This window comes from Battus philenor, unplaced genomic scaffold (genome assembly GCF_028537555.1).
Source record: "Battus philenor isolate CCGP_79_NKW_IND1 unplaced genomic scaffold, ilBatPhil1.0.hap1 SCAF_3, whole genome shotgun sequence".
Taxonomy (NCBI): Eukaryota; Metazoa; Arthropoda; class Insecta; order Lepidoptera; family Papilionidae; genus Battus; species Battus philenor.
The window spans coordinates 6,991,715-7,018,244 of record NW_027181693.1 but is presented as its reverse complement, the minus strand read 5'-3'; the positions used below and the strand labels follow the sequence as shown (position 1 = coordinate 7,018,244).

At 34.1% G+C, this 26,530-nt stretch overlaps 1 protein-coding gene across 1 annotated transcript; it reads right to left on the bottom strand.

Annotated features, from left to right (window-relative positions):
- Positions 1-334: 334 nt before the first annotated feature.
- Positions 335-26,258, bottom strand: LOC137926677 (A disintegrin and metalloproteinase with thrombospondin motifs adt-2-like). Its single transcript, XM_068770352.1, has 13 exons — positions 26,184-26,258; positions 21,037-21,188; positions 15,949-16,120; positions 14,834-15,154; positions 13,468-13,676; positions 12,129-12,320; positions 10,954-11,082; positions 9,476-9,593; positions 8,887-9,048; positions 8,032-8,256; positions 7,363-7,486; positions 6,046-6,221; positions 335-1,105 (listed from the first exon to the last, which is right to left on the bottom strand). Exons 1-13 carry the CDS (start codon positions 26,256-26,258, stop codon positions 848-850), a joined length of 2,313 nt encoding a protein of 770 aa, XP_068626453.1. The 3' UTR covers positions 335-847.
- Positions 26,259-26,530: the final 272 nt, after the last annotated feature.

Here is a 26,530-nt window from a genome sequence, read left to right as displayed (position 1 = left end):
ATAGGCATTCATTTTGATTTGATTTGGATTTCATTCATGAACGAGAATACATTAATTGATAGTAAATGACCTGTATGTTTTCCCCATAAAGCTTTAATACCTTCAACCAACCTGCTTATATAATTTGTGGAATTATACAAGTAGATTGGTTGATTGTCAGCAGTATACTTACCTGGTGTTGATAATTTTCTAGTTTAAATATTAAAAATACTGATACAGTAAAATATACCGTATTCAATTTTATAGGTAATTAAATAAAAAACCATAGCTTTGATTTACACTTTTAAAATATTTATTATATAGTTATTTTTTTACTTAAAAATGAACTGTTTCTTACACTATTTTAACCAAAAGGACTAGCGTTTATATCTCGGTTTAAACTAAGCAATAAAGTAAAACTCAATAAATAAATGCATTTTTTTAAAAATTAACTAAAACACAATATAATTACTCGTAAATGTTCCGTATTCCAAAAGGACCTAAAGAAGAAAAAGGATAAATAAAAACTTATAACTATATTTTATAAACGCTCAGTTTTATATTCTAGCTTTTGTATAGAAATATATTCCTGTGCTTAAACTTAATCTTACTTATAATACTGAAAATCAAATTAAATTTCTAGTAAATGCGAATTTAACTATATCGGAGCACACGCTAAGAGTAATTAGCAAGCACCGCCAGTACAATATAACTACGAACGGAGCGATCGTAAATCTAAAGATTTATTTATATGTTACTAAGGACAGGCACGTGACATGCTTGCCTAAGTTCCACTCAGCGAATAGACTAATAATGAGAGCATTAAAATACGTTTGGCAAGATAAAGTACTCGATGTCTTTGTAACGTTCAGATGTATGTAGAGTCAGTTTGGTTTTTGTTTATTTCTATGTAATCGATAACCTCCCAGTCGTCTTCAGGTTCGTCAGGCATTTGAGGAGGCAGGGCGGCCCTTGCAAGCGAGGAGCCAGCCTCATCCAGGGACAGGAAGGAGCGCATATCCGCTGCGGCGTCATCATCCACTGAACGTGCCCGTGCGTTGAACGGACCTCCAATATCTTGGCTAGGCAGATCCCAAATATGCAGCTGAGGTGCCATCTTGAAGTTCTACAGGTAATAACAAAAGAAAAATATATAATCTTCCAATAAAATACAATTTGTTTATTTAATATTTGTATTAAGAGCTTATAGGTTAAAACAAAAGTGCTATTCCATCAAGACAATGCATGATTCCGCACTTGCGTAGTTGATATAGCAAAAATGCATAAACTGCTAACCCAAAATATACTCTCATGGTTTAGAACCCTGAGACTATCTTATTTTTCCAAATCTGAAGAAATGGCTGGTTATTAAGAGATTTAGATTGAACGAAGATGTCATAATCGTAACTAACACCTTTTTGAATGGCCTTAAGGAAACCCGACAAAATTCGCAAAATTACCAAATCGCTGAACTATTCACCTAAAATAAGATTGTTACGACAAAACGCTTAATCTCCAATATTTTTTTTATTCAAATACGGTGTTACCAAACAGCCCACGAAGATAAATTATAAATTATGTTAACTTGTAACTTCAATGATTATTATGTCAATGAAGTGATTTAGTGAAAAGTCTAAACCGATAGAGACTGCCTAAAAGATAATAGAAGCGGTACTACTACAGTCTTAATTTATTTATTTTTTCAAAAGAATTGCTGTATATAAATACTAGCGATAAATATCTAATTTAAATTATTATATAACGTTAAGTTTTTGTTTTAATTCATAGATATAATGCCGTCGGCGTATACGAATGTTCATTGCATCACAGAGACACAATTTGAATGCGAAAAGTGATAAAATAAATATTTTATTCCTAGTATATTAATTTGGATAGAGCGAAAGTTAGTCAAAAGTTAAAAAAACATAGAAACCCAAAAAAATATTAAACCATGACGCGTTTGACATTTTCGAAATAAAATAAAACAAAAAAATCTTTTGAAGCTTGCGAAAATAGAAAAATAAGAAATTTACAATTCTGTAAAATAAATTTGGGTTTCTTTTATTCCCTTTCTCTAAATTAGAATTTATTAATTTAAGGTAAGAAAAATTAAAAGAGAAGCTCTTAAAAACATTCCTTTTTAACCATTTTAAATTATGTAATTAATATGTTCAGTCTAGGATGTGAAGTTGAGTCATAAATATTATAATAACTCTAAAGGCAAGCGGAGTTCCTTTTAATTTTATCATAATTTATAATGACCAAATCGTAAAATACAGAAAAGGTTACATATTGAAAAAGAAAATATTTTTAAACTTTTATTTTATTTAAAATTAAAGAAAGCGTTGTAACCTTTTTTTTTCAAAATATTTCAACTATTTAGGATATATATTATTTAATTAATGACATTAAAATAGGAAATAAATCATCACGTTGCGTGTAAACAAACTCGTGAGATAATATTACTTCCAGTTTCCATTTACAGCATGTGAGTGTGTTACAACCTTGATAATAACCGCAGTGCACGTCCTTGTCCACATCCGGTGCACGCGCTAATACTTGGGTGACAAGGGAAGATATCAAAATCCAACTGAAGATCCTCGGACACCCGATTGTACTTAAAATTTTACCTAAAGAACTAAAATTAAATTTAGAATTTTATTAAAATTAATAATTTATTTTCCTTCATTCGCGTTGAACTCTTTTCTTTTAACAGTTTTTAGCGTAAAAAATCCCGAAAATATGTTATACTTATTAAAATTTTTAAGAAAAAAAAATTAGTGTTTAATATAGTATTTTTATTAATTTATCCCAACAGAATTTCCATTTTCTTGGCTACAATTTTTATTTTCATTGTTTAACTTTTTCACCAGAGAAAATTATTAACTTTGGTTTAAATTTTGTCAATGTTTTTAGGTGAAATTTCTTCTTTGTTATACGAAATGCATACTTAACACGATGTAGCGGTTCCGGTCGGACCATAGCACATGTCAGGAAGTTGGATTTTATTAACAAAACGAATTAACTCAGTTTGCCTCCAAGTTAACACGCTAAATAGATTAGTGCACGGACGCTGATTGCAGTTTGGTCGTTGTGTCGTTACATAACTACGGAAAGTAAGATGTCACGATTCGCGTTCATCGCGTTAGTACGATAAATAACCAATATTTCTCGATCACGACAATCTACCTTCATCGCCGTACGTCACAAGAAAAAAATAATTTATCACGGTCTAATTTAAACGTCATGATAAATCTTGACAAATTAGCGAATAGTGCACATTGTGAAACAAATATGATAGGAGCGGTGACGTAAAGACAGAAGCCATAAAACAGCCGCGGTGTTTGTGGGACAAACATAAAAGACCGATAGTCTTGTTATGCGTGGACTGCAGTACCATTACGTGCCAACTGCTTACCCGAATGTAAACAGTCCTGAGTAAATGTAAACATCATTATCTAAACTGGAAATTACTTTATAATTTAAGTATCTCTAATACAATTAAAAATCTCAAATAAAATTTCTAAATTACTTCACTGACAGTACGTAGTCGACATATTTATAATACTCTGTCTATATGTGAAACAATGTTAATAAATATAACAGAAAATACAATGTACATAAGGTTAGCACTATAAAATATAGGTAACCTCGCTATGCCTATTTCTCTAGGCTCCAAAAAAATTCTAATTATTTTGTGGTCAACTCTACCGTAGAAGAATCTCATGTAACGAAATAAAAAAAGTATTAAAGAAAACTAAAAAAAAAACATATTTTTACAATTTGAAATTTTTTGACGCCATAACAAAATTTATAAAATTTCTATATTACTATGTGAAAAATATTGTTAAAGTGACAATAAAAAAATTCCAGCCGTCTAAGCTTGCTCTCTGTCATATCAGGGCGCTTTTGTAACCCTCGTAGCTTTAAATTAATTGATTCTACTATAGGCGAGTTCAATTAAATCTTATTTTAGTTTCTATCAAATTGGGTTACTGGTATTTTTCTCTCTAACTGAATTATAATATAAGTAAATTGATGTTACATATCTTTTGGTTGTATAGTCTTGCTTACACAATATGTTTACAATTTGTATAAAACAAGTCCCCAATCTATTTGAACACACAACCTATTACCATTAGTCATTATACTTGACTAATTTATTGAAGATAATGTTATATTGTTATTATTTGTCCCTGCAGACTTTGTACAGAAGTTAATGGATTGTCGTATTACAATAGAAAAAAAATAAATCAATGTAACCTATATCTAAGAGTTGTTAAGATTACTTAAAAGGTAAATGTAACGAAATGTACCACTCATTTGTTTCAATAAACTTTTATAATATAAACTATCGTGTATACATGTAATGACTAAATGATTAACAGGTTTATTGAATTTAAAGGACGATTGTTAACATAAGACCTGAGTATCTAATTACGTAATAACTGAACGATGCATGTTATCTTGTTGCACGAGTGTTTATGACCCCGCGGTGATTCAGTAAAGCACGTGAGATGACGCGTCTGTTTTCATAAACAATAGGATTAGGAGGCTCTCAATGATTTGCGCTTACGCTAATATATACTGCAGTCTGAATCCAACCCATAATTTCTTTAATCATATCTTCATTGTGTAATCAGTATCAAACTATATTAACTAAAAATCTTACTTTTAAATACAGGACATGTTGTTATCATTTATTAAGTTAAATTCAAAATATATATCTGATTTGAGATTTCGTCAAGTTCATTGGAAGACGCTCGATGCAGGCCGCGTTAGACCGGTCTTACTGAAAATCCTCATGCATAGGTTTCCTATCCTCAGCAGTGAACGTCCTTTGGCTGAAATTATGATGATTTGCACGCGTGACTGCATTGTAAAATCAGGTAATTATTAAAATTGATAATTGTAAGGTAGACACATATTTTGCAACCAGATATACAGTCATTATTGAGGGTGGATTAATATAAGTTAGTGGATTTAATTGACGGCGACCCGACAGCACAAAGGGAGAGAGTTGTTGCTGGGAACGCCGAGGAGTTCTCTTGAGACATTGCTACCTTAGTGATGTCGTCAAAGCTGACATCGTACAATGTTTTAATGAACATTATCGAGGCTAGTTCTGTATATTTAAAAGTCAGATATGCACATTGGTAAAATCGAACTTTTTATTTGGATAGAGAAATGTTTCGTCACAATGATACACATATGAGAATACATACATTTATACCTACCAAAGCCCTCCTTATGGTCATCCTAGAATGACCATAGGATTTCTTATGGAATACGTCGGAAACGAAATCTCTTCTTTCCGCCTCCACAAGCTCATAGTTGCTCAACGAGTCCCCGGGAAGGGTAAGGCTAGAGATTTCTTTACAAGGTTAATTGAAGAGGTTTGGTTATGAATGAAAATAATCGACATAGCCCAGAGGATTGGCAAGTTGAAGTGACAGCGGACTTAATGCCCGTAGAACAGATAGCCTCTGGAGCCTTACGACGGAAGTGATCCGGAAAGAGCAACGTAAAACTCCCACGCATGAACTGAAGAGATGACCTTGTCTTGTGTCAAGCTGTGGACTTCCTACGGCTAAAATGACACTGACGATATACCCTTCTAGTCTGTCAGTGACGAACATTCAATAGTAAAGATTGGCTGCATTAGACTGTGGTTTAAATATACACGGTACAGTTTAACAAGCGATTGCTTACGAAAACGTTTTCTTTCTTAGCCAATTCTTTTTTTTACTTTATATCGAAAATTAAGTCTATTATTAAATAAATCTGATTATATCAAGAGTTTTTAATTGATCGAAATGTGTGGAATTTGGTTTGTTGAGTCATTTACATGGTAGATATAATAATGTATACATCAAACATTGTAAAATTAAAGAGTAACGGTTGGGTTTCTGGCCTGCTCTTCTTCACAATCTGACCCAGTAGTAGCTTACTGCGAATAATGTTAAAATAATCGACGGTTCAGAAGTGTGTGTAAATCCTACTTGTTTAGGGCTAATTTGAATGAAAAGGCCAATAAATGCCAGAAAACTACGTAAGAGTACTTACTTCAGGTAAACAGTGATGCTGTAAGCAAAAGTAATCGTGTTTGCCGTCGTTGTGGCACCAAGTCCCGTCTGGGAAGTAAGGGTCGAGGCCGGCCGCGTTCAGTTCCACGCGCGGCGCGTAAAACCCTCCGCCCGCGGCACGCCGGCAGAACAACGCGCAGCCCATCCACATGCGAGCTGCGAAAAAAAATACGTTTTACTTTTTTCCATCTTCATTATACCCTGATATACGGAATTGCGATCATTTATTTACCTGCATCTTCTTTCTGCCCATTATGAGACATAGGCCACCCCCAAAGATCGCTATGGTGACCGGCCTGGCTTTGCCCGCATCTAGCGACTTCCCGTGACTTTATATATGGTGTCGTTCCACTAAGCGGGGAAGGCCCTATCTACGCCACGTCTATTAGCTCGTAGTCGCTACTCGAGAAACTTTAGGCCCCAACGAACCCCAGATGCACAGAGGATATGCCCCGCCCACTGCCACTTACTGTCACTTCAGACGACAGAGTTCTTCGAGCTATGTCCGTGATTACGGATCTCTTTATTTCTGTTTCGTTCTCGCAGCGAAACCCCGACAGGCAGACGACATTTGTTGTTTATAAAATATTATAGATTCATAAAATAACCCCAACAATTTTACTACATATAACTACATATTTATCTCAATACTTGTTCTGTACAATAGTGCTATCGAAACATCAGATCCCCGACTAAGGAAAATGGGAAGTCAAAATTACTGCTAGACTAGAATATTCCACTTGTTTAAGTAGGTCTTAGTTACTGTATAAGTCTAATTGTCTTCAGCGCTCAAACTCCTTGAAGTTGTTATTGCCATGAGCACACGGCTTTAGTGAAAGTGAAAAAAATGAAGCAGTTAAAAAAATTGCTGTACTTATAAAACGCACCATGTCTGGTCATGAATTATAAATCAGATCAAAGAGTCAATCAATATGGTTGTAGTAATTTTTTTTATAGATCTCCCATAAATACTGACAGGAGCCATTGAAGCTTCTACACTATTAACTACGTATGTTATAGACCAATTGCTAACCCGTGAGTTCTGACCGACATCACACTTCCAGCGAAGAGATAATATTCATCTTGTTGCCAGACGTCGGATGGCTAGTGTGTAAACTCATGGGCCGCTAGACCTGGGTAACCTTCATAATATTATTCCCGCATGTGTATAAAACGCGACAAGATGGGCTTTGCTAAAGCACAGTACAGTGGTTTCGGTAGCACTATAATTATACTGATGCATAAAAGTACAATTTAAATAGCTGGTGTAAACATGTTGAAACCAGTTGGTGCTCACTCTGGTCATGAGGCGCCTGTAGACCGCCGCCGCTGCGGTCGAGCGCGGGCAGCCGGGCCGCGTACTCGGCACAGCGTCGCGCCGCGTACTCGTTCGCATTCACGCGTTTTTTCTTTCCACATACCTGCAAATCATCATAGTGTCAGCGAATACGTGACCACTGCTAAGCATAGGCTTCCTTCAAAAATCGCCTCGATGACCAGTCCTATGCATCTAACAACTTTCCGCGACCTTGATTACGTCGTCGGTCTACCTAATGGTGGCCTATCCACGTCGCGTCTACCACACTCCACAAAAATTAAGAGTTTGGCTGAGAGGTGATTCTGCAAACGCCATATAGTTCTGACACAGCACCTACAGACCTCTATCTTTTACGGTTTCTTCAGAATTCTTTAGGCAGTATCAGGTTAATATCAAATGAGCACTGCCAAAACTACTTGTCGTGTTATTTTATCAGAAGTTCCAAAATTTTGACCGCAACATCAGCATTTATTTAACTAAAAAGTAGCAAAAATTCAACAAACAAAATGGCATAGATACAGATAAAAACAAATAAACATTTGAAAAAAAAATTGTTTTGAGTTTTCATACAAGATGCGAAGGACGTTTTCTCCAACCTATAATATAGATAAATAAACTTTCTTTTTCAGAGTTTTGGGGATATCTGACCTTATTATCATCACACAACGTGACCTCATAAGCGGCGCCTTCGCACACTTTTCCTTTCGCACAGGAACGTCGTCGTTCGAGAGCCCCGCGTCCACGGAACGTGCAACCGGAACGGCACACTCCAGACTTCCAGTCGCTCCAAACTTCATCTGCACTGTCGTCTGTTGAGGGCGGATCCGCCGCAGGTAAGGTCTCCGCTGCCACACATTCGCCGCCTTGACACCACTGGTACAAACATTATTTTTAATAACAAATGACGTTCAAACATTTATATGACAATGTAACCTACGAGTCCCGACCGACGCCAGAATAGTCTTGTTGTTGTGTCGGTAGGACCTCTTCATGACATTATCTCGCTATGTAGCCTTGACATTACAAGCAAACGTTCCGTAAAAAGGTATCTTTTAGTCATATGGTTTACTTCACACAACATTCTTTCATCTCAATTAGGATGAAGAAGCTCTCTCTCTCGATCGTAGTGATTATGACGATGCATACGTTAATTGCCCTCAGTACTCATTAACCTCAAAAGAACTCAAGCTATAAATACCAGTAGACAAACAGGAATAGAAAAGAAGAAGCAGTACCTCCTTGTTATGATGTTACATAAAAATAACATCTTTACTTTTATTTAACACACATGCGACAGGTAATTGTTTAAATAACTCATAATTATTAACGTAAGGATTGCCGCAAAGCTACAACCTTGTCCACAAGTCACGTCAAATCCTTTTAATATCACACTGCGTGCTGAACTGACAGCGCCACGGTGTACACCCACCGTCAGTCATTTTGTACAAGGTAAGAGTATGTAAATGTTACTACTGTAGGACCCGGAGTTAGAATAGTGCAGACCTTGCGTAGTCCACACGGCGTGCCCGGGAGAGCAGGTCCTGCGTAGTAGAATCCCACGCGGTGCGGGGACCGGCACATCAACTGCGCGCAATGCCCTCCGCCTCCGCTTGTGCCCCCGCCATGCTCATCTACCGCTGCCGCGTCCATATCACGAAGCAACACCTGCAATACGAAAAACTAAATTATTGACACAGGACAAAGACAAAACCAACGAAGTAACTAATGTCGTGGGGAAGTCATTGCGTGCAGACAGCGTAAGACCGTATCCCTAGCAGTGAGCGTCTATCGGGTTACATGATGATCACAATGACAAAGATGTATATCGCCTGTCGCCTATCTGAAGCCGATCCTAAGGCGGTGGAAATAATTCTTAAACTACAATAGTATGCTTTTTGTTTTCTAGAGTTGAATCAGAAGAGAATGAGATCTGTAGACAAATAAAAATAACCGATGTAGCCCTGCAAATTGACAAGTTGAAGTGGCAGCAACCAACCCAACTAGCATACAGAACAGATGGTAAAAAAACACTGACCGACCCCGCTGTGGCGACTATAAAAAGCTTGCTTGAAGATCTGATTGGCGTTCTAACCTCGCACTGTTTCTTTGTGTCCCAAACCACACCAGGAGCTCCGCCGAAGCGCTCATGATTGAGTTCAAAAGGGATCTCTTCATCGTCGTCGCTACCGTCGAACAAGCAAGTAGCCCACCTGAAATCGAAAGCTTTTTTGTGATTTTCCTTTGGAATAATATCTAAAAGTGCATACCTTCAAATGAATTCATATATTTTTTACGAAATTCCCGAATATTGGTATAGTAAGTAAGTTATATTACTGATCTTTTACGGTGAACAAATAAAAACATGAAGAATTTTTATTTATTAATTATCTAAAATTGTATTATATAATACACGTGTCAACAATTAAATTGTATATATTATAATATATTTTATATTGAAATATCTTGTCCAATGTTAGAAATTACCTTTCAAATGAGCTTAATAAGGTTGTTCCAGGGTTGACAATATATATCATATATGTACTGTTTACGTCGCGATATATATTACATTTATAATTTTTCTAATTATCAATACGTTTTGTTTTTTTCGCATTCATATTTCACACTCGAAATTTGTTAAATAACTATGTAGCTGTCAATTTGTCCTTTCCATATATCCCTATCCCTTTCCTACTCACGCCTAAAAACACCTAGTGAACAAGCTGTGCTGTGAAGTGCCAACACTGACGCTTAAGTTAAAAACCGTAACAAAACTTTCTTCCGCCTACCATTATCGTTTCGACATTGTGACTAACCGCATCTGCGCCACATATGATTTTACTGCGCAACAGACAATCAGTGCTACAACGAGGATCAAGATCCGCGCTGCTCTCAAGACTCTGAGGACCAGAATTAATACTCGTATGGTGAGCTCCTTGGCCCTGGCCTCCCTTCCTGGGCTTCTTTATATTACTATTCTTTTTCCCCTTGTAACAAACTGTCACTGCATGATACTTCATACCGCATATTCCAACTTCCAAGCGACCATATACCCTTTAAATGTTTTCAATTTTGTAAATTATTTTTGTCACTGGTTTTCAAAATTTTATAAGTAAACTAAATTGGATTCACAATTTTGTTTTTTTGATTAAATGTGTAACATTCTTACTTCCATTACTGACCTTGAGTGATGGAAAGAACAATGCATCGTGATACCGACAGTTTTTTTCTGTTTGTATCTGCTGTTCAATTACAAAAGGATGAGGAGAAACTGATTCTTTTAGACTACAAATTCAATCAGGGTTCGGCCCTTTCGGGTACCTGCGAATGGGAATGCTAGTCGTAGTTCGAGTGACAGCTCTAGCTCACCGAAAGGAAGCGCTAGCGCCCTCATTATTCTATGAATATTTTATATGAATGCAATCAATTATATAACAGGCTGGCGCCGGCGAGCTTAATTGCTTAAAAGATATTTACGCTAAGCGCCTTTAGTGTTCTACCACTTCAAACCAGAGAAAGCTTTAAATGCCGACAGACGAGCGGTGTTGTCAGTAACAAAAAAGTGGTACTAACTGCAAGTCGGCAACGATGTTGGCGCTGCAGCGCGACCACGTGGCCTCTCCGTGCGTGCCGCGGGACGGAGACATGATGTAGCCGTCGCGAGCGCATGTGTTGCCCGTGCCGTCGTGGTGCATGCCCAGGCTAACAACAAACACACACTGTCAGAACTCCCTCGTCACAAATTATTATTCTGTTTTTATAAGTACATATTTGGTATAAATGTCCTTTTAAAGATGACCAGAGTGCTTCTAATACAGGTATAGTGAATAAATAAGTATTTAAGTAGTTAGTAAATATGAGATGATAAAACGAAGTTTTATTTTATAATATTAAATACACATAAATAAATAATTATCTTCTTATAAGCACGATAATGGATTAAAAACACTTTTACAAAAAATTTAAACAGCTGTTTATTGTTCCAGAAGTCTTAGTTCTTTACAAAGGATATTCAGGGCCGTAAAACCTTTGCCGTCTACCAATATTACATGTCCTGACACAAAGCGAGGTGTTATGATAGTACCTAGATCATAAGAGAGCTTTAAGTTTTTTATTAACATGAATATTTCTTAATATTCCCTTGTATCAATAACATTACATATTAATCTTTAATACGTTTGGGAACAAAACCTACTTAATGTTTAAGATTAAAATAGATAATGACTAATAAAAACCAGCCAATGTAAATGGCTATATTTATTATATGTGTGTATTCAAATTAAATTAACTACGATTTGATCAAAATAAAATATTATACTTGGAAATCAATTGATTCGATTCAAATCATAATAACTTCTTTAGACTTAAGCCTTTCTTTGTTTGCATCATTAACAATCGATTTCAGGAATTAAATTTTCATATTTTCAATACCAGCAATCCGGCAAGCATAAGCTTTATTTTAAACAGTTGCTTAAAATTTCAAATACAAAAATTCTTCATTTAACGTACGATGGATTCCATATGCTATAGAAATCATGTTGGATGTATGAATAATCAATACCTCGGACAAGAGAAGAATAGTCAAAAGAAAGAACCTTACGACCACAACGGCCGTCGATGTGCCCTGCCCATCGCCATTACAAATGAGCTATTCTTCGAGCAGCTCAAATATTTATGAGATATATGTAAAAATATTACGTGTTGTGGAAATGTGTCTGTGGATGTAAATATTGAAAAAAAAAACAAACTTATGTCCAATTTCATGAGCCAGGATGTAAACGGAGGTGAAGCCTGCGGAGGGGTAGGGACGACCAAGCAGGTCATTGGTGCCGAACTCCGAGACCACGCACGCGTGGGCTGGCAGGCACACGCCGCCCACCGGCGCTAGGCCCATCGTCACGCCGTTCCGACGCCCGCTCTCCTCCGAGTAGAAGTCAAGTCTACAAACATAATATAATAATTTTGCATTATTCAGTTGTTGGTTATAGGTGTAAAAGCTTTAAAGGGTAAGTGTTTAGCTCATAGGCTGTCAATTACTGTATGGTACCCTTACCAAAAATCAATAGTTTCATAAATAAAAATAAACATAATGATAACATAACAATAAAAACAGTTTTCAAAATTCGGATTACAGATATTAGCAGATTTTGTACTGCGAGAAGTTTTGACCTGTCGCATTCCATTAGAAAAAATATTTTTTCCGGTGTGATCACTTTTGTCATGGCAGATTTATATCAACCTCTTAGTCCTAGGCCGTCCGCGGTTGAACATATACCTCTCCCATAAGATCTATCCATCTTATGGGTTGGCGTACTATTAACTACCCGGTTAAAATAAATTATACAGCTACAATATACAGTCTTTAATATAAATTGAGCTATTTTATTAGAAGAAGTACAATTCAAATCTCGAGGATAGGCTTTCAATATGAAATTCGGTCCTTGTTCGGAAAATTGCAGTTATTATATATTTAATTAAAAGTTAGACAAAATATACGTACAAACATTCAAAATTATTTTGTCAACTTTCAGCTTAAATTTATTTGAAAGTTACGTTAAAATTAAATTAGTAATATTTTGAGCCTGCTCTAAAACGACTAAACAAAAAACTGACGAAGTGAACTAAACACAAGAAAAAAAGCGTCTGTAAAAATCGTTGCTTTTTTTATGTGTCAACCATTAAAAAAAAGAACACTATCTCTGGTTGTGAACGTGCACGAATTTGCTTCTCAAAAAGCAAAGACGACGATAATATTATAAACGTTTTCCGAATTCATATTCGAACGAAATTCGAATGTGCAAGAATAATTTAAGACGCGTATCGTTTTTACGTGAACGCTACATACCAAAAAAAAGTAACAATATATATAATATAATAACCTTCGGTAAAATTAATTTTAAACGTTTTTTATATAATTTACGATCATATAAAAAGTTATTCGTGATTATTAATAAAGAAAACAAAGTTAAATCTAATAAATTATGTTATACATAATTATTCTTCTTAGAGGAATTAAAAAATAGTCAAAATGACTTCCTTGGCCTTTCTAATGCCAAGCAATCTCTGTTACTAAAGTTAAAATCTCACCCAGAGAGCAACAGCGCCATATCCCAATGTTGTGGATCGTCATCGTCTTCTACGTTAAGCGAGCGCTGGTATGCACAGAACGAGTCAAGTAGTCTGCCTCTCTCTGCGTGTACTGATAAATCCTTTGGTTGCGTTCGCAGCAATGTCAGACGCACTAAGGACAATTGGATCCTAGTACCCAATGATGAGTGATAGTATAACGCTTGTACCTGGAACGCAAAAGTAACTTCTATAAAGTTACACATAACATATAATTTTTACGAGATCTGACACAGAAAGTTTTTGGAATACCAATAACAAATAAGAATTAACTATTAAATAATTTATTGTTTTTCCAAATAGTCCCATTACAATCTATGCGTCGTTGTAACCGGTAAAACGATTGTGAGAAGCAGTGGACCCACCCCCTTTGGAGGTAATTTCCACGGCGTTTTTTTACGCCGTCTCCTCTTCTTCAAGAGTAAATGAAAATCGCATGGTGCATGGTCGAGACTATAAAAGAATGAGACCTAACAATAAGGTTCTCGAAATTTCCTAATACAACCGGCAAACAAATGCTGGTGTACCGGTCTGCGTATACTGTTTTCTCTTTTCGATATCAATTATTGCATAATAGCGTGTTGGAGTACAGAACAAGATGGTCACCTTTTCCTCGCTATTTTTCTGGCAATTCTTCTGGCGTCATATAAAGAATCTATTTACCATAAAGCTTCCTAAGGGCGTAATCTTAGAAAATATTTCAGATTGAACTGATATCAATGCCCAAGCTTGATCGACTTTATTTATAGGTATGTCAGACTGTATCGAGTGAATAAGAACGTCCTTGTAACGGATTTTCACTATGATTAAAAGAAACATGGTCCTAACTTTGAACTCATTTGCCCCATTATTTAATTGTAAAATGTAAAGTTGAAAAAAAAACAGCACGAGATGAAGCTCCGTCACCAAAAGCTAACCGAGATGTGTCGTGTCTTTATAGCTATCTGAGACAGCAAGTAGTTGTAAGCACAATGGTCATAAATTATACAAAGAAATTTGTTAACTCTTAGTTACGCCGAAACGTTATATATTTTTAAATTGCCGCCGCAGCACGTAAAAAGGTAAGTAAAAGTTACTACCTTAGAATTTTAAAATTCGTTATTTCAAACTGACATTTTCTTAAAGTCTTTCAGTGTCACCAACGTATGTATTTTTTTAGAAAACAAAATTAAAAGTATCATTGGAAATATTTTTTCTTACAGTAACATTGTATAAGCCAGCTCTTACACTAACTATTCGATTATTCGGTGTTACCATAGGCACAGTTATGGCCATAGTTTAAAAACAAATAATTAACAACTAATTAACAAATATTTACATAACTTACTCCGTTGACATATGCAAGAAGCATATCACGTAAATCAGCTTCATTGTAGTTGAGAAATGGGTAAAAGAGCTTATAACCAGCTTCGTCTAAGAACAGGGCGATTTCGATGGTGTACTTGGCAGGCGTGTGTGCGCGCACACGGGATTGCCGGGGACGCCGCACACGTGGCCGGATGTACTGCGCGTCGTCGGGCGCCGGGCGCGGGGGCGGCGCGCGCCGTATCGCATGCGCCGTGCGACCGACGCCATCTTGTGCACGGCTCGCGCCCTGCGGTAATGGCCGCACCTCATACGTCGAGTTATCCGTTACTATTAAACCATGCTGAAAACAAAACGAATACCTTTAATAATATTTATTTATTTAGAAAAAGCGCACCAGTAGCACATGAATGTCACAAATCCTGAGTCCTACCACGGTAGAAATATGGATACCACAATTTTCAAGAACTTGAAGAGTAAAATTTGTTACAACACAAGACGTCCTATACACTTATCAAACGTGGTTTCGGGGCCTGTGTCGCTTCAATTGCGGAAACGACAGGACATTAATTTTAATTAACCTATAGGACATATTTTTAAGTTACTTAAATAAAGTTAAAACACTTATGCTCTATTTTTTGAAAGGCCTAACAATTACGCAAAATTGTTATTTGCATTAAACCAATCACTTTAATAGTTTATAAGCAATCATAAGTTCTGATACACCTGCTTACTGAAGATGTGTACAACATACACAATGTTATTTCATGGGTAAAGTTGTACATGCTTTAATCAATAACAGTTAAAATCTAAATCGAAATAATCCAATTATAACCAACAACAACTGTTCGTAATAGAAATATACCTTTACATTTTTATAAAAATTTGTTACTTTTGTGTTCCAAAAGTACGTGTATCGTATCGTGTAGTATTTACATTGTTTTCTACATGTTTAATCGTCTAGTCCTATCATCAAGCGAAAATCTTTAAGGAAAAACAAAAAAAAGTGAAATGAGAATGAATATTGTAAAGATTTTTTTAATGTCTATAATTATACAATGGCAGTGTAGACAGTTATAAATTTTGATAATTTTCACGAAACGAAATTTTAAAGACATTTTAAATAAATGTACTTACAAGAGCCTGGTCTTTGCAGGCAGAAAACGCAGCAACTGTAGTAGTACCAGCATGTAAGTAATGACACGACGTATCGATCTCGGATAGGGGTGCCTCCTCTCCCGTCTCCGACCATACTGCAAATTGGGGTGACACCAAACGCCGATTTGGTACTAGCTGCAAATCGAAGGTTCTGGAATTGAAAAAAAATAGTCCTGTAATAATGCAGTCTACATCGTATTTTTAAGTTTATGTACCAGGGTAACAGAAACGTAAAATTCGGTGCGATGGTATGTACAAGAATCTAAAGGAAAATACAGACGATTTATTTCAGAAACCAATTTGTTCTACAGTGGATTAGCGCTTATAGCAGTAAAAAAAATAAAATTCTGCATATGTTTGGTCAGGTTTACAGCTGTTGGCAACAGAAAATCTTTATCTTATGATATGTTATGTTGGACATTGCGATTAATGAAAATGCCTACAGCAGATATACATAGACAACAAAATAGACTTACTAATAAACTTTTTAAAAAATAAGAAAAAAATTTTCGTCACGACAAATTATCTTCCTATGATATAACACAGCTTTTTAGCATGCTATTAAGTAATGAAATTAGCAGAGCGAATAAACTGCTTATGTTTTAAAATCAATTATGTTCTTAAAAATAATGCTGGGCTATGTTATGTCTTCCGAATATCAATTCACGAGACCAATTTAGAACAATTAGCAAAACATATACGCAAAGGACAAATTTTAACTAAGCAATTAATGGTCTGGTTACATCTCGCATTTTATTCACACTACAAAGCTGCCACTTAAATATAAAGGATTGCTGTTATTTGTGGAACATATTATGTCACATGATATTATTAAAAAGGAAAACTCTTTTCGAGCTTTTTTATATAGTGATGAATTGCATGACATTTTGAATACTTTTCTTAAATTAAAACCACTAAATAGAATCTAATGAAACATATCAACTAAAAACAAAAAATTGTAATAACAATTTATCATGATCCAAAGCTTTCACAAGATCTTGAACGCTTAGAAGAAACCAATTTTTTCCTGTGTGCGTTTTTATTAAAGTCACTTCAACTACTTGATCATTCGCTATAGAAAGGGAATCCATTGTCAAAACCTAGCACTGCAATAGTCACGGGTTGATGCGTTCCCGAGAAAGAATCCCAAGAAATATCATGTCACTTCCTCTAAAGATTTTCTTGAGTATATATAGTTAAGCTTTTCATAAAAATAATTTAATAAAGTTTCTCAAGGTGTGTCATGGCGTGATGAGTGTGAACGGTGACCGTTTACAGAAAAGAGAGCTGTATACGTGTTGTTAACCCGATGGTACAAAAAATAAAATAGAAAAAATAATTGTGGATAGAGATAGCTTTTTGCGAGAAAGATTCTAACATCAGTAAACATATTTTTAAAATATTGAATATATACATATTAATGTGTAAGTATATATTATATTTAAAAATACTTAAATTATTTTTCATATATAAACATTATTTTAAAATAAGTTAATAGTTAAATCTGTAATATCTAAAAACTATATCTCAGTGTTAGTGCTTGTAAAGGTTTCAAAAAAACTCATGTTTGGTTTATTTTTACATATTCGGAAAAATATATGTGGAAGGTTTTATTAAAAGTTTGACGACTACATTATGATTACGGTTTTCTTTCTAAAGCGTACAACTACGAAGACTGATTAAAAAATATTGATACAGAGAATAAAAAAGACTAATTAAATTGTTATTTATTGGTAGTAAAATTCAAATTATTTTACGACAAATGATACATTTGTTAGGAATCGTTATTTTAATGTTAAATTCTTTTTTAAAAAAATTTACTGAATGCAAAATTTTACTGAAAACATCTTTTAAACTGTAGTTTTACTCCAACTAGGTTTATTTTATAGAATGATTATGGACATAATTGTTTACAGAGACGATATGACAACCCTTCTTATCTATCACCTATAATTAAACCGATCGAATTTCGAAAAAAGATTCGAAAAAAATCGATCACAATTAAACATGGAACAAATTGCCGTTTAATTTTTTTTTAAATTTACGGCAATGAAAAATACTAAAGAGTAAAGGTACTTTAATATTTGTAGCATAACGTTCTTTTCCAGCGCATCGCCATATATCGAGTGCTCGTATGTATGTTAAAATATAAAAGAGTAATTAGGTCCTGTATATTTAATTATGATACTTTCATACACACATGATAATTACTAGCCCGTACAACCGTGTTCTCCGATGACCTAGACATTTTCTGACTGATATTGCTGATAAAAACTTTTTGCTATATTACACACACATATATATATTCATTTTCATTCAGCTCTCATTTTAAGTTATTTTTTTTTGTTTTAAGTTAAAATAAAGATTATGATCAGTGTTTTACGGAACATTGGTTTAAGATTTTCTTTACTTACTACAGTAGGTTGGCAAGCAGCATTTCCTATTGACGTTGATATTTCAACTCATTCAGTAGGGGTAAGCGACTTCAAACCGATCTATGACCTGTGGTCATAGATTAGTAGCATTCATATTAGAACGCCCCGTATTACTGGCCACTACGGCCTATATTTTTTTAGAGTTAAAATATTCTTACGCGTTCAAATTGTCGCGCCAGTTTAAATTCGAGCACGACATCCATAACACCAGGCTTTCATTTTCCTCGCCATAGAAGAACGAAAACATGGGTGACACGCTTATCGCGATTAGGTTGTTTATAGAGCCTTATGCGCTGTAGCGCCGTGGAGCGTCCGTGTAAACGACCGTGAAACAGATAATGCAACGGCTCCCGGAGTCCTGTTCAATATGTAATAGTTCAATTATTGTAAAGACGTCTAACGTCCTACACATTTTGCCTCAAACCCGGTAAATATGATGAGGCTTTGAATTAAAATACATCATATCCAAAAATCGATGGTTTTTAAAATACTCTCAGTCCGTGCAGATTTTATATACCTCCAGAAGTTGTTGACCTGTCGGATTCCTTAGAAAAAATAAATTTGTGTAACGTATTTCAGATATATCACTTTATACACGGTGATTAAAGTAGATATTCAACTTTTAAAGCCTGTTGCTGACAAATAAGCTATACATTCACCCCTTTAAAACTTAAACACCTATTGCGAACCATGCTGTATTATCAGTTGTTTACGTTTAATCGTCATGAATGAAATAAAGTCTGAAGAAATTGATGTATTATTATAGTTATACACTATTATTAAATAAATGTTATAAAACATTGGACGGTAATAATAATACATAAGCTTAAAGCCTGCAGTTATGCAACAATAGTCATGTTGCGTAATGTTACGTCATACGGAACTGGGAATGGGAACACAGCATGGTCGAATTAGAATACCTCTTTTGCGGTTTAAATCATTATAAGCAGAGCTTAATCATTAATAGCAAGCGAACCAAAAGACTATTTTGTGGTTATGCAAAAATGATTGTAGAGTACGTGTTCAATGTTGTCCAAATTTTATTCTCTATAATTTTATAAAAAACAAATTGATTTTATAACACTTAAATATCTACTATGGTGTCATAAAAATTAATTGATACCAATATAAAATTTGAATAATAATTGCATTAAAACCCGTGATTAATATTAGGGAAACAGGAAAATAATGTCTCTTTCTTAAGTTAAATTCACACGACAACATTTTTATTAAGTTTTTATTTCTAATTAACAATGTATTCACCTTCGTTATCAGCAATCTTTTATCATCTAGTACACAAATTTTTAATGCCGGAGCGGTAAAAATCTATAGGTTTTTCTGTAAAATATGTCGACAGAAACGACATTACTTTCCGGCCCCCTGATACTTTTAGATAAATCAAATTTTATTATTTAAAAAAATTTAAAGGACGATCAATATTAAAACACCTTAGCGCTAATAATTAGTTACTTCACTTACTACAGTTATAACTTAATGTAGTCTACAATTATAAGACGATAAAGCTCTGTATATATCGGATCAAAATAGATTTTGGCGTTAGTTACTTAGCTGTCTATTAGTTATTTCTAATATTAATGTATAAATTATTTACAAGGAATCGTAGTGTTCAAAAGGTTCCAATAATATAATCAAATGGAACCTTTTAACAACTTAAAATAATTTTAGTTGTTACTTGCCAATATATTTGTAAAAATAGACGACACGTATTAGCGGGCATTCGACCCTAGTTTAACTTTATAGGGGAAGACGATAAATGAGTACTAAAAAAAAATAATGATTTCATAACAGCTACCGAGGCTCGGCCCTCTTAAGTACCCTGAAATCAAAAATACTTTACGCCTCGTGTGGCAGCCCTAGTTCTCTCAGGGGCCCTTACTTCAAGTCATGTTCTATGGAGCTTAAGTTACCTAACCGTTTGGCACCCTCCTAATAAATAAAATCACAAATAATGGATGAAGAATGTAACAGCCCGTGAACAAGGCTGCTGAGAGAGTCCACGAGGTGTGAAAGTGAGCATGATAGCATATTTACGTTTTAATTACTAAAACATTCAGTACGTGAAAATTTAAAATAGAGCTCAAGTTAAATGGCCATTTAAATTCATATATACACGACGACATAGATAACAGCGTAATTACAAAATACATTAAAAACATTTACACGCATAATGCGTTTACATGTTTATGTATAGTTTTAATTTTAATGGTTATAACAAAAAAGGATTATAAACCGTTTAATTAATTAAGTTTTATAAAGATATCAAGATGTATACCACCTGTTCGAACACGCGAAAAAAACTCAGCGGATCTATATATATATTATTATACTTTTATAGTCATTGAGACAGCCAAGTTACTCCAAAGGTATGGTATATATACTCTACTCCAGTACGGTAAGCACACAAAGGTTTTCAGACAATTTTTCTTTTTTTTGTTTGCCTCTGGTATTTACAAAATGTATAACACACTGGAAAAATCGGAAAATACAAGAAACGTGTCTTTATATTTTTCTAATTCTGGTAATGTTTTAGTTACATTATTATATTTATTATGATATTTACAATTTGTATTAGGCGAATATTATTTATGTTTTATATGGAAAGTTTACTCACCGTCCAAAGGCGTTGAAACTATAAGGCAGCGGGACGTCGCCGTCCTCGTCCGTAGTGGACTGTGCTTCGCGCGGGATTAACGCCGGTAAGTACACTACCTGCACGTCCCCGCCGTCACGCGCGTCCCACCAGCCCTGCAGGGGCAGTATCTCCTGTTGCAATAATATTTATGTTTTATTTACGTCAATATTCTCTTTCTGGGAAAACTAACATTCGCTCAACGAGCTGTGGAGAGAGCTATGCTCGGGATTTGGCTACGTGTACAAATCAAAAATGAGGAGATACGTAGACTAACACAAGTAACCAAAGTAGGGGATTGGCAAGTTGAAGTGGCAGTGAGTAGGCCAAATAACATGAATAACAGATGGCCGCTGGGGATTTAATTGATGATGGATCGGCGACCACGAATAGTACAGTATCGTATCGTCGACAAACGGCCTTGTTAAAATCGTCTAAAGACGGTGGATGCAGGCCGCTTATAGCTGGTCCTTTTGGAAATCTACGGAGGAGGATAATGTTTAACAGTGAACATCCTACAACTAAAATAATGATAAATATTCTCTTAATTAAAAGGGTTTAACAAACGCTCGTTTGTTTTTACAAATAAATATCTATGTTATTACGTGGCAAATGATAAAATGTTTATTAAAATAATAACAGAAATATGGAATGCAAAATGCAATATTTGATAAATAAAAATACCAACACGTGTTATAATTCATAAAATTATTTCATAAAAATGTGCAAAACATCAAATCTAAAAATCGTTCAAACATTTTCTTTATTTACAAAACGAAAGAGACGAACAAGTTTTGATTGTCATTTTTACAGAAATTGTCCAAATTTAAACTACTTAGTATAAATTAATTACTACTTAGTATAAACAAATTAAACCAGTTATTTCAAACCTGTGGTACGATCGCATTTAGAGCTTCGTGAAAATTAGTGTTAATGGTGGAAACGAGAAACGAGTTTAATCGGTTTACTTATATAAACATTATTCTAACGTATTTTGTCAACAATAGGAAGTTCAAAATATAATATAAAAAATCACAAATAATTTGAGAATATACTTGGAAACGGTAAATAGGTAATAAAATGTAAAAATTCAAAAATTGATAATGCACCTAAAGGAACTTCTACAGTAAAAACGTTATATTTAAAAATCAATATTGACGATAGATAGACATTAACAGAAACGAGACATATTTGCAGGAATAGATATAGAGATATTACAGATAGATAGTTAATAATGAAAAGTTTTCTTAAGGAGTACGGAAACGAAAAAGGTTGAGATGCACCGTATTGAACTATGAAAGACCACACCACACTAAACCGGTACAATAAGTAAAGTAAAACCTCAAGCAAAGGCCTCAGCGCTTTGTCCCTTGAATGATGATAAAACAGTAGATAAAGCAGTAAACACCACAAACGGCCAAACAGCTTTTGACAATAAGCAAAAAAAAACACCCACTAAAAATTCACGTCGTCACAATATGTACAGAGTTTATTACCAGTATAAGTAAACAGACGAAGATATTCAAATTCTCATGAAATAGAAATTTTTTATTGCTGCGCAAATTCATGTAGTATGTACAAAAAACTATAAAAAAGTGTGCTAAGTGTTAACTAATGACCGTGCTAAAACCAGTAATATTGCCAGATCAAAGTTAATCTTTTAACTTTCTGGATACTTGTATGATGATTGTATCGATGTTTTGGCAATGCAATCGATATAGGTATCAAGAACGCTTCCGAAGAATTCAGTTGTAAACACTGATAAATACTATGTCAATGGAGATTGAGTTGAGGACGAGTGACGTGCACAACGTGGGCGCGGTCGGGCTATTGTCGCGTTGCCTTCCCACACTACTTTGTTATTGGTTCAATTAATGCACACACACTCATTGATAGACCAAAATTAAATTGACATGTCAAATATACTCTACCAATATCTCTTTGCCATGTTTTTGAAATTGTCTCACTTTATTTGTACCGATATTTACATGTAGTACCACCATGTAATCGGATATTTAACGAAAATATCAGTTTTATACATTCTCAAACATTTTTTATAAATTGCAGAGATATCACCATTTTATTTTAAACTGTGGACACAGTATACTGTTCCATATTTAAAAGCATTTTTTACACTATATAATAAAAATGATGATAACAATGAATTTACCCCACGGTTATTTGGAGGACTTGGGTATCTTTGTAGCTATCTGGAGCTCTAAAGAATATGGCCTGCTACCAAGAAAGAAAAGCTACTATACAGAGCGGAAGATTTAATATATAAGGGAATAAAGTAATGTTGTTACAGTCAATATTTTGAATAATAAGGATTTTAGTTTACAATGTATGTAACAAAGTTTTATAAATAAATGTTACATCAGCAAAAACTAACAAGATTTTTTATCATTAGGTAATACTTTTTACGATATATAGACGCTGCACAAATTAATTAAAAAATCAAATTAATTAATAAAATATATTAAAATCTCAATTCGACTATATGCTTTTGTGAAAATGACCAACAGTAGGTAAATTAAGAATATCCGAACAGTAAATTTTATTTACATAAATACTGTTAGAAACTTCGATATAATTATTTATTGGCGAAGTGAAATTTCGCGGAACTAATTTCGATTATTCGTGGAAATAAATAGAAAAAAATGATGATTGATGAATCACTCGCCACCGTGTACATCGGAAACAGGTAATTGTATCAGCCTTATCTTGCGGAATTGACGTTGATGGGTTTCTTACTACACATCGACCTTGTTAGAAGCGTTAGTGAAACCGAAACACTAGGTGACTCAGTTTAGTATAGGTTCCACATTAGCGGACACTAGTGAAGTAAAGGGGAAAGTAAAACGTTTACTATTTGTTTAACTATCATGGAGATGTGAAAACAGAAGTTTTTTTTACCATAAAAACATTTATCTTATGTTCACCAGTATCGCCCGATACTTACTAATTAAATTTTGTACAAAACTTGTCAAAATACGAAAGTTTTTTTAAGTATTATAATTACGCGATTGATGCTGGCAATCACCCCATATCGTCACAGATGGAATAAAAACTTTATTGTAATACAAATCATCGAGAGTCGATTGAGAAAAATCTTAAGCGCGTGACGTTTACGCTTGTGCAACTCGCTACGTGATAAAGCGCGGGAAAGACTTGGTTCTATTGTATTATGCAATGTAATTGCCAAAATAAAATTATAGGAGTTGTGCGCACAAAAACAAGGATTTAGTGAAAGTGCTTTTAATAGCATTTGTACTCACTGGAGTACCGTTTAATGCAACATTACCAGTAATGGTATATTAACCTACAAAATAAAAAATGATATTGTTATTGTCCTTTTATAATTAAAAACATCGTTCTCATTACAAAAAAAGACATTTATTACTCATACAATATTAAGCTAAATGTAATATGGTTTTATGGGAATTAAAATGGAAGTTAAACGAAGCCGATAATAAAATTTTGATTTATGTAAAATTTAATGTCAATTTCAAGTAATATTAATCTCAATCAGAACTGGTTTTTAACAAACACCAAAATTGACTGTATTTACTAGAAATTAATTATATTCAAAATCTTATTCTATTTCCTATTTAAATTGAATCCGCCTTATAAATTAAACTCAATTATTACATGTATTGTAATGTTTTACAACATTTTATTCAATATAGGTTATTTTTATTATAAATTTCTTGGGCACAATGGAATGGAAGGAATTTCAAATTTGTCAGAAATGATAAATAAAAAATGAATATTGGGTTAAATACTTAACTGTATTTTACAATTTGCATTTTACGTTCGTAAAAAACAAAAAGGAAGCATCTTTGTTTTCTTTGTGCTCGCAACAACACGTAATGATTCATATTCTAAGTAAGAGTGAATTGATTATTTTTTTCTTATTTTTAAAGTGTCTTTGGTAAGACGTGAATTTGTTTCCAAAGTTAAAATACTCTTTGTTATAACAATGTTGTTTATGCGTATGTAACTAAACGTAACGTAATAATTGGTAATTTCCAAAAAATTCTCTGCTTGTGACTTTTGACAAATTCTTTTTAAATATATTGGAATTAATAAAAAAATACCTAAATTAATAAATATCAAATACTTTTGTAACATAACTTTTAAAACTACGGAGCTCCAGAATCTCAAATCCCGATAACATGTAATTTGTTTATAATTCAATACATTGACTAATTAAAAATATATATTATTCTCACCTCAAATAATTCCACTATGATATGAAATAATGGAGATTTAAGATTCAAATAACAATATTGTAAATAAAAGGACAACTTCAACCCCAACATCAATAACATTCTAATCTTCACCAATTGGCTTATCCATAGTAAGTTATGGTAAAAATTCTGTTCTTAAAAACATATCATAAAGTTATCACAATTTGCGGCAATGACACGTCTAAACAGTTGTAAAATACAGATTAACTACTGTCAATACCCTATCAAGGAGTATTAAAAAACATTTTTTCGTGTAACCAATACTGATTGACATCTACACGCCGCAATAATTAATAGACATTAACATACCTGTGAGACGTTACTTTTGCTGCTATTAACACCTGATATAATAAAAATATAACGAAAGCCTTAACTGGTTTTAAAATGTTGTGATGGCTAAACCAGTATAGAAGGAAAAATTATACACAGAATAAAAACAGTATAGAAATATCAAAATCATTTCAATTTCTATGTTTTAAAAAATCCAATAGATTTTGTTTCTTTATGGCGTCAGTAAAATTAACACGATTATCTATAAAATGAATTCATTAGCAAAGTTGGTAACGTAAGTAAGTAAAGTAAGTCTTTAAGAAATAATTCATTTATGTGTAATACAAAATACAAATAATGAAAAAATACTAACAGACATTTAAAAATCATTATTCTCATTGATTTTTACAACAATCGGCATTAACAATGCTTTCTTTTAAATAATAATAAAAATGCATATTTTTGTTATTATAAAAAAAACACATGCAATATATGTATAATACATAACATGTAATAGCATACGAAATTTAAATAATAATTTTATTTTAAATTTTAAAGTATAAGTTTTAAACTTATCCGCCCGCCCTAAAGGAAGTGTATACTCACAGGGAAACGCGCTGGTGAGCCGGCCCGTAGCACGAACAATAACACTACAACCGCGATATCGGGTCTGTGAGCCATTGCTACCCTCTCACATCACACTGCACCGGTTAATCGACAAATCGTCTCTTGACGCCGGCGACACAGCTTTATAAACGAGGGGGTATGCAGGTGCTTTGAATATCGGAAAAGTGGCAATGCACTGTACGTCAGATGAGACAGACAAGACTCGTCAATATTAGAGCGCATACACCTATGCCGTGCTTGCTACCGAATAAGCATTGCGTGCCCCCCGTGAACACCTTTCGCACTTCCGAGAGAAAGTCGAAGGAAAGTGCAGATTTTGGCTGTCA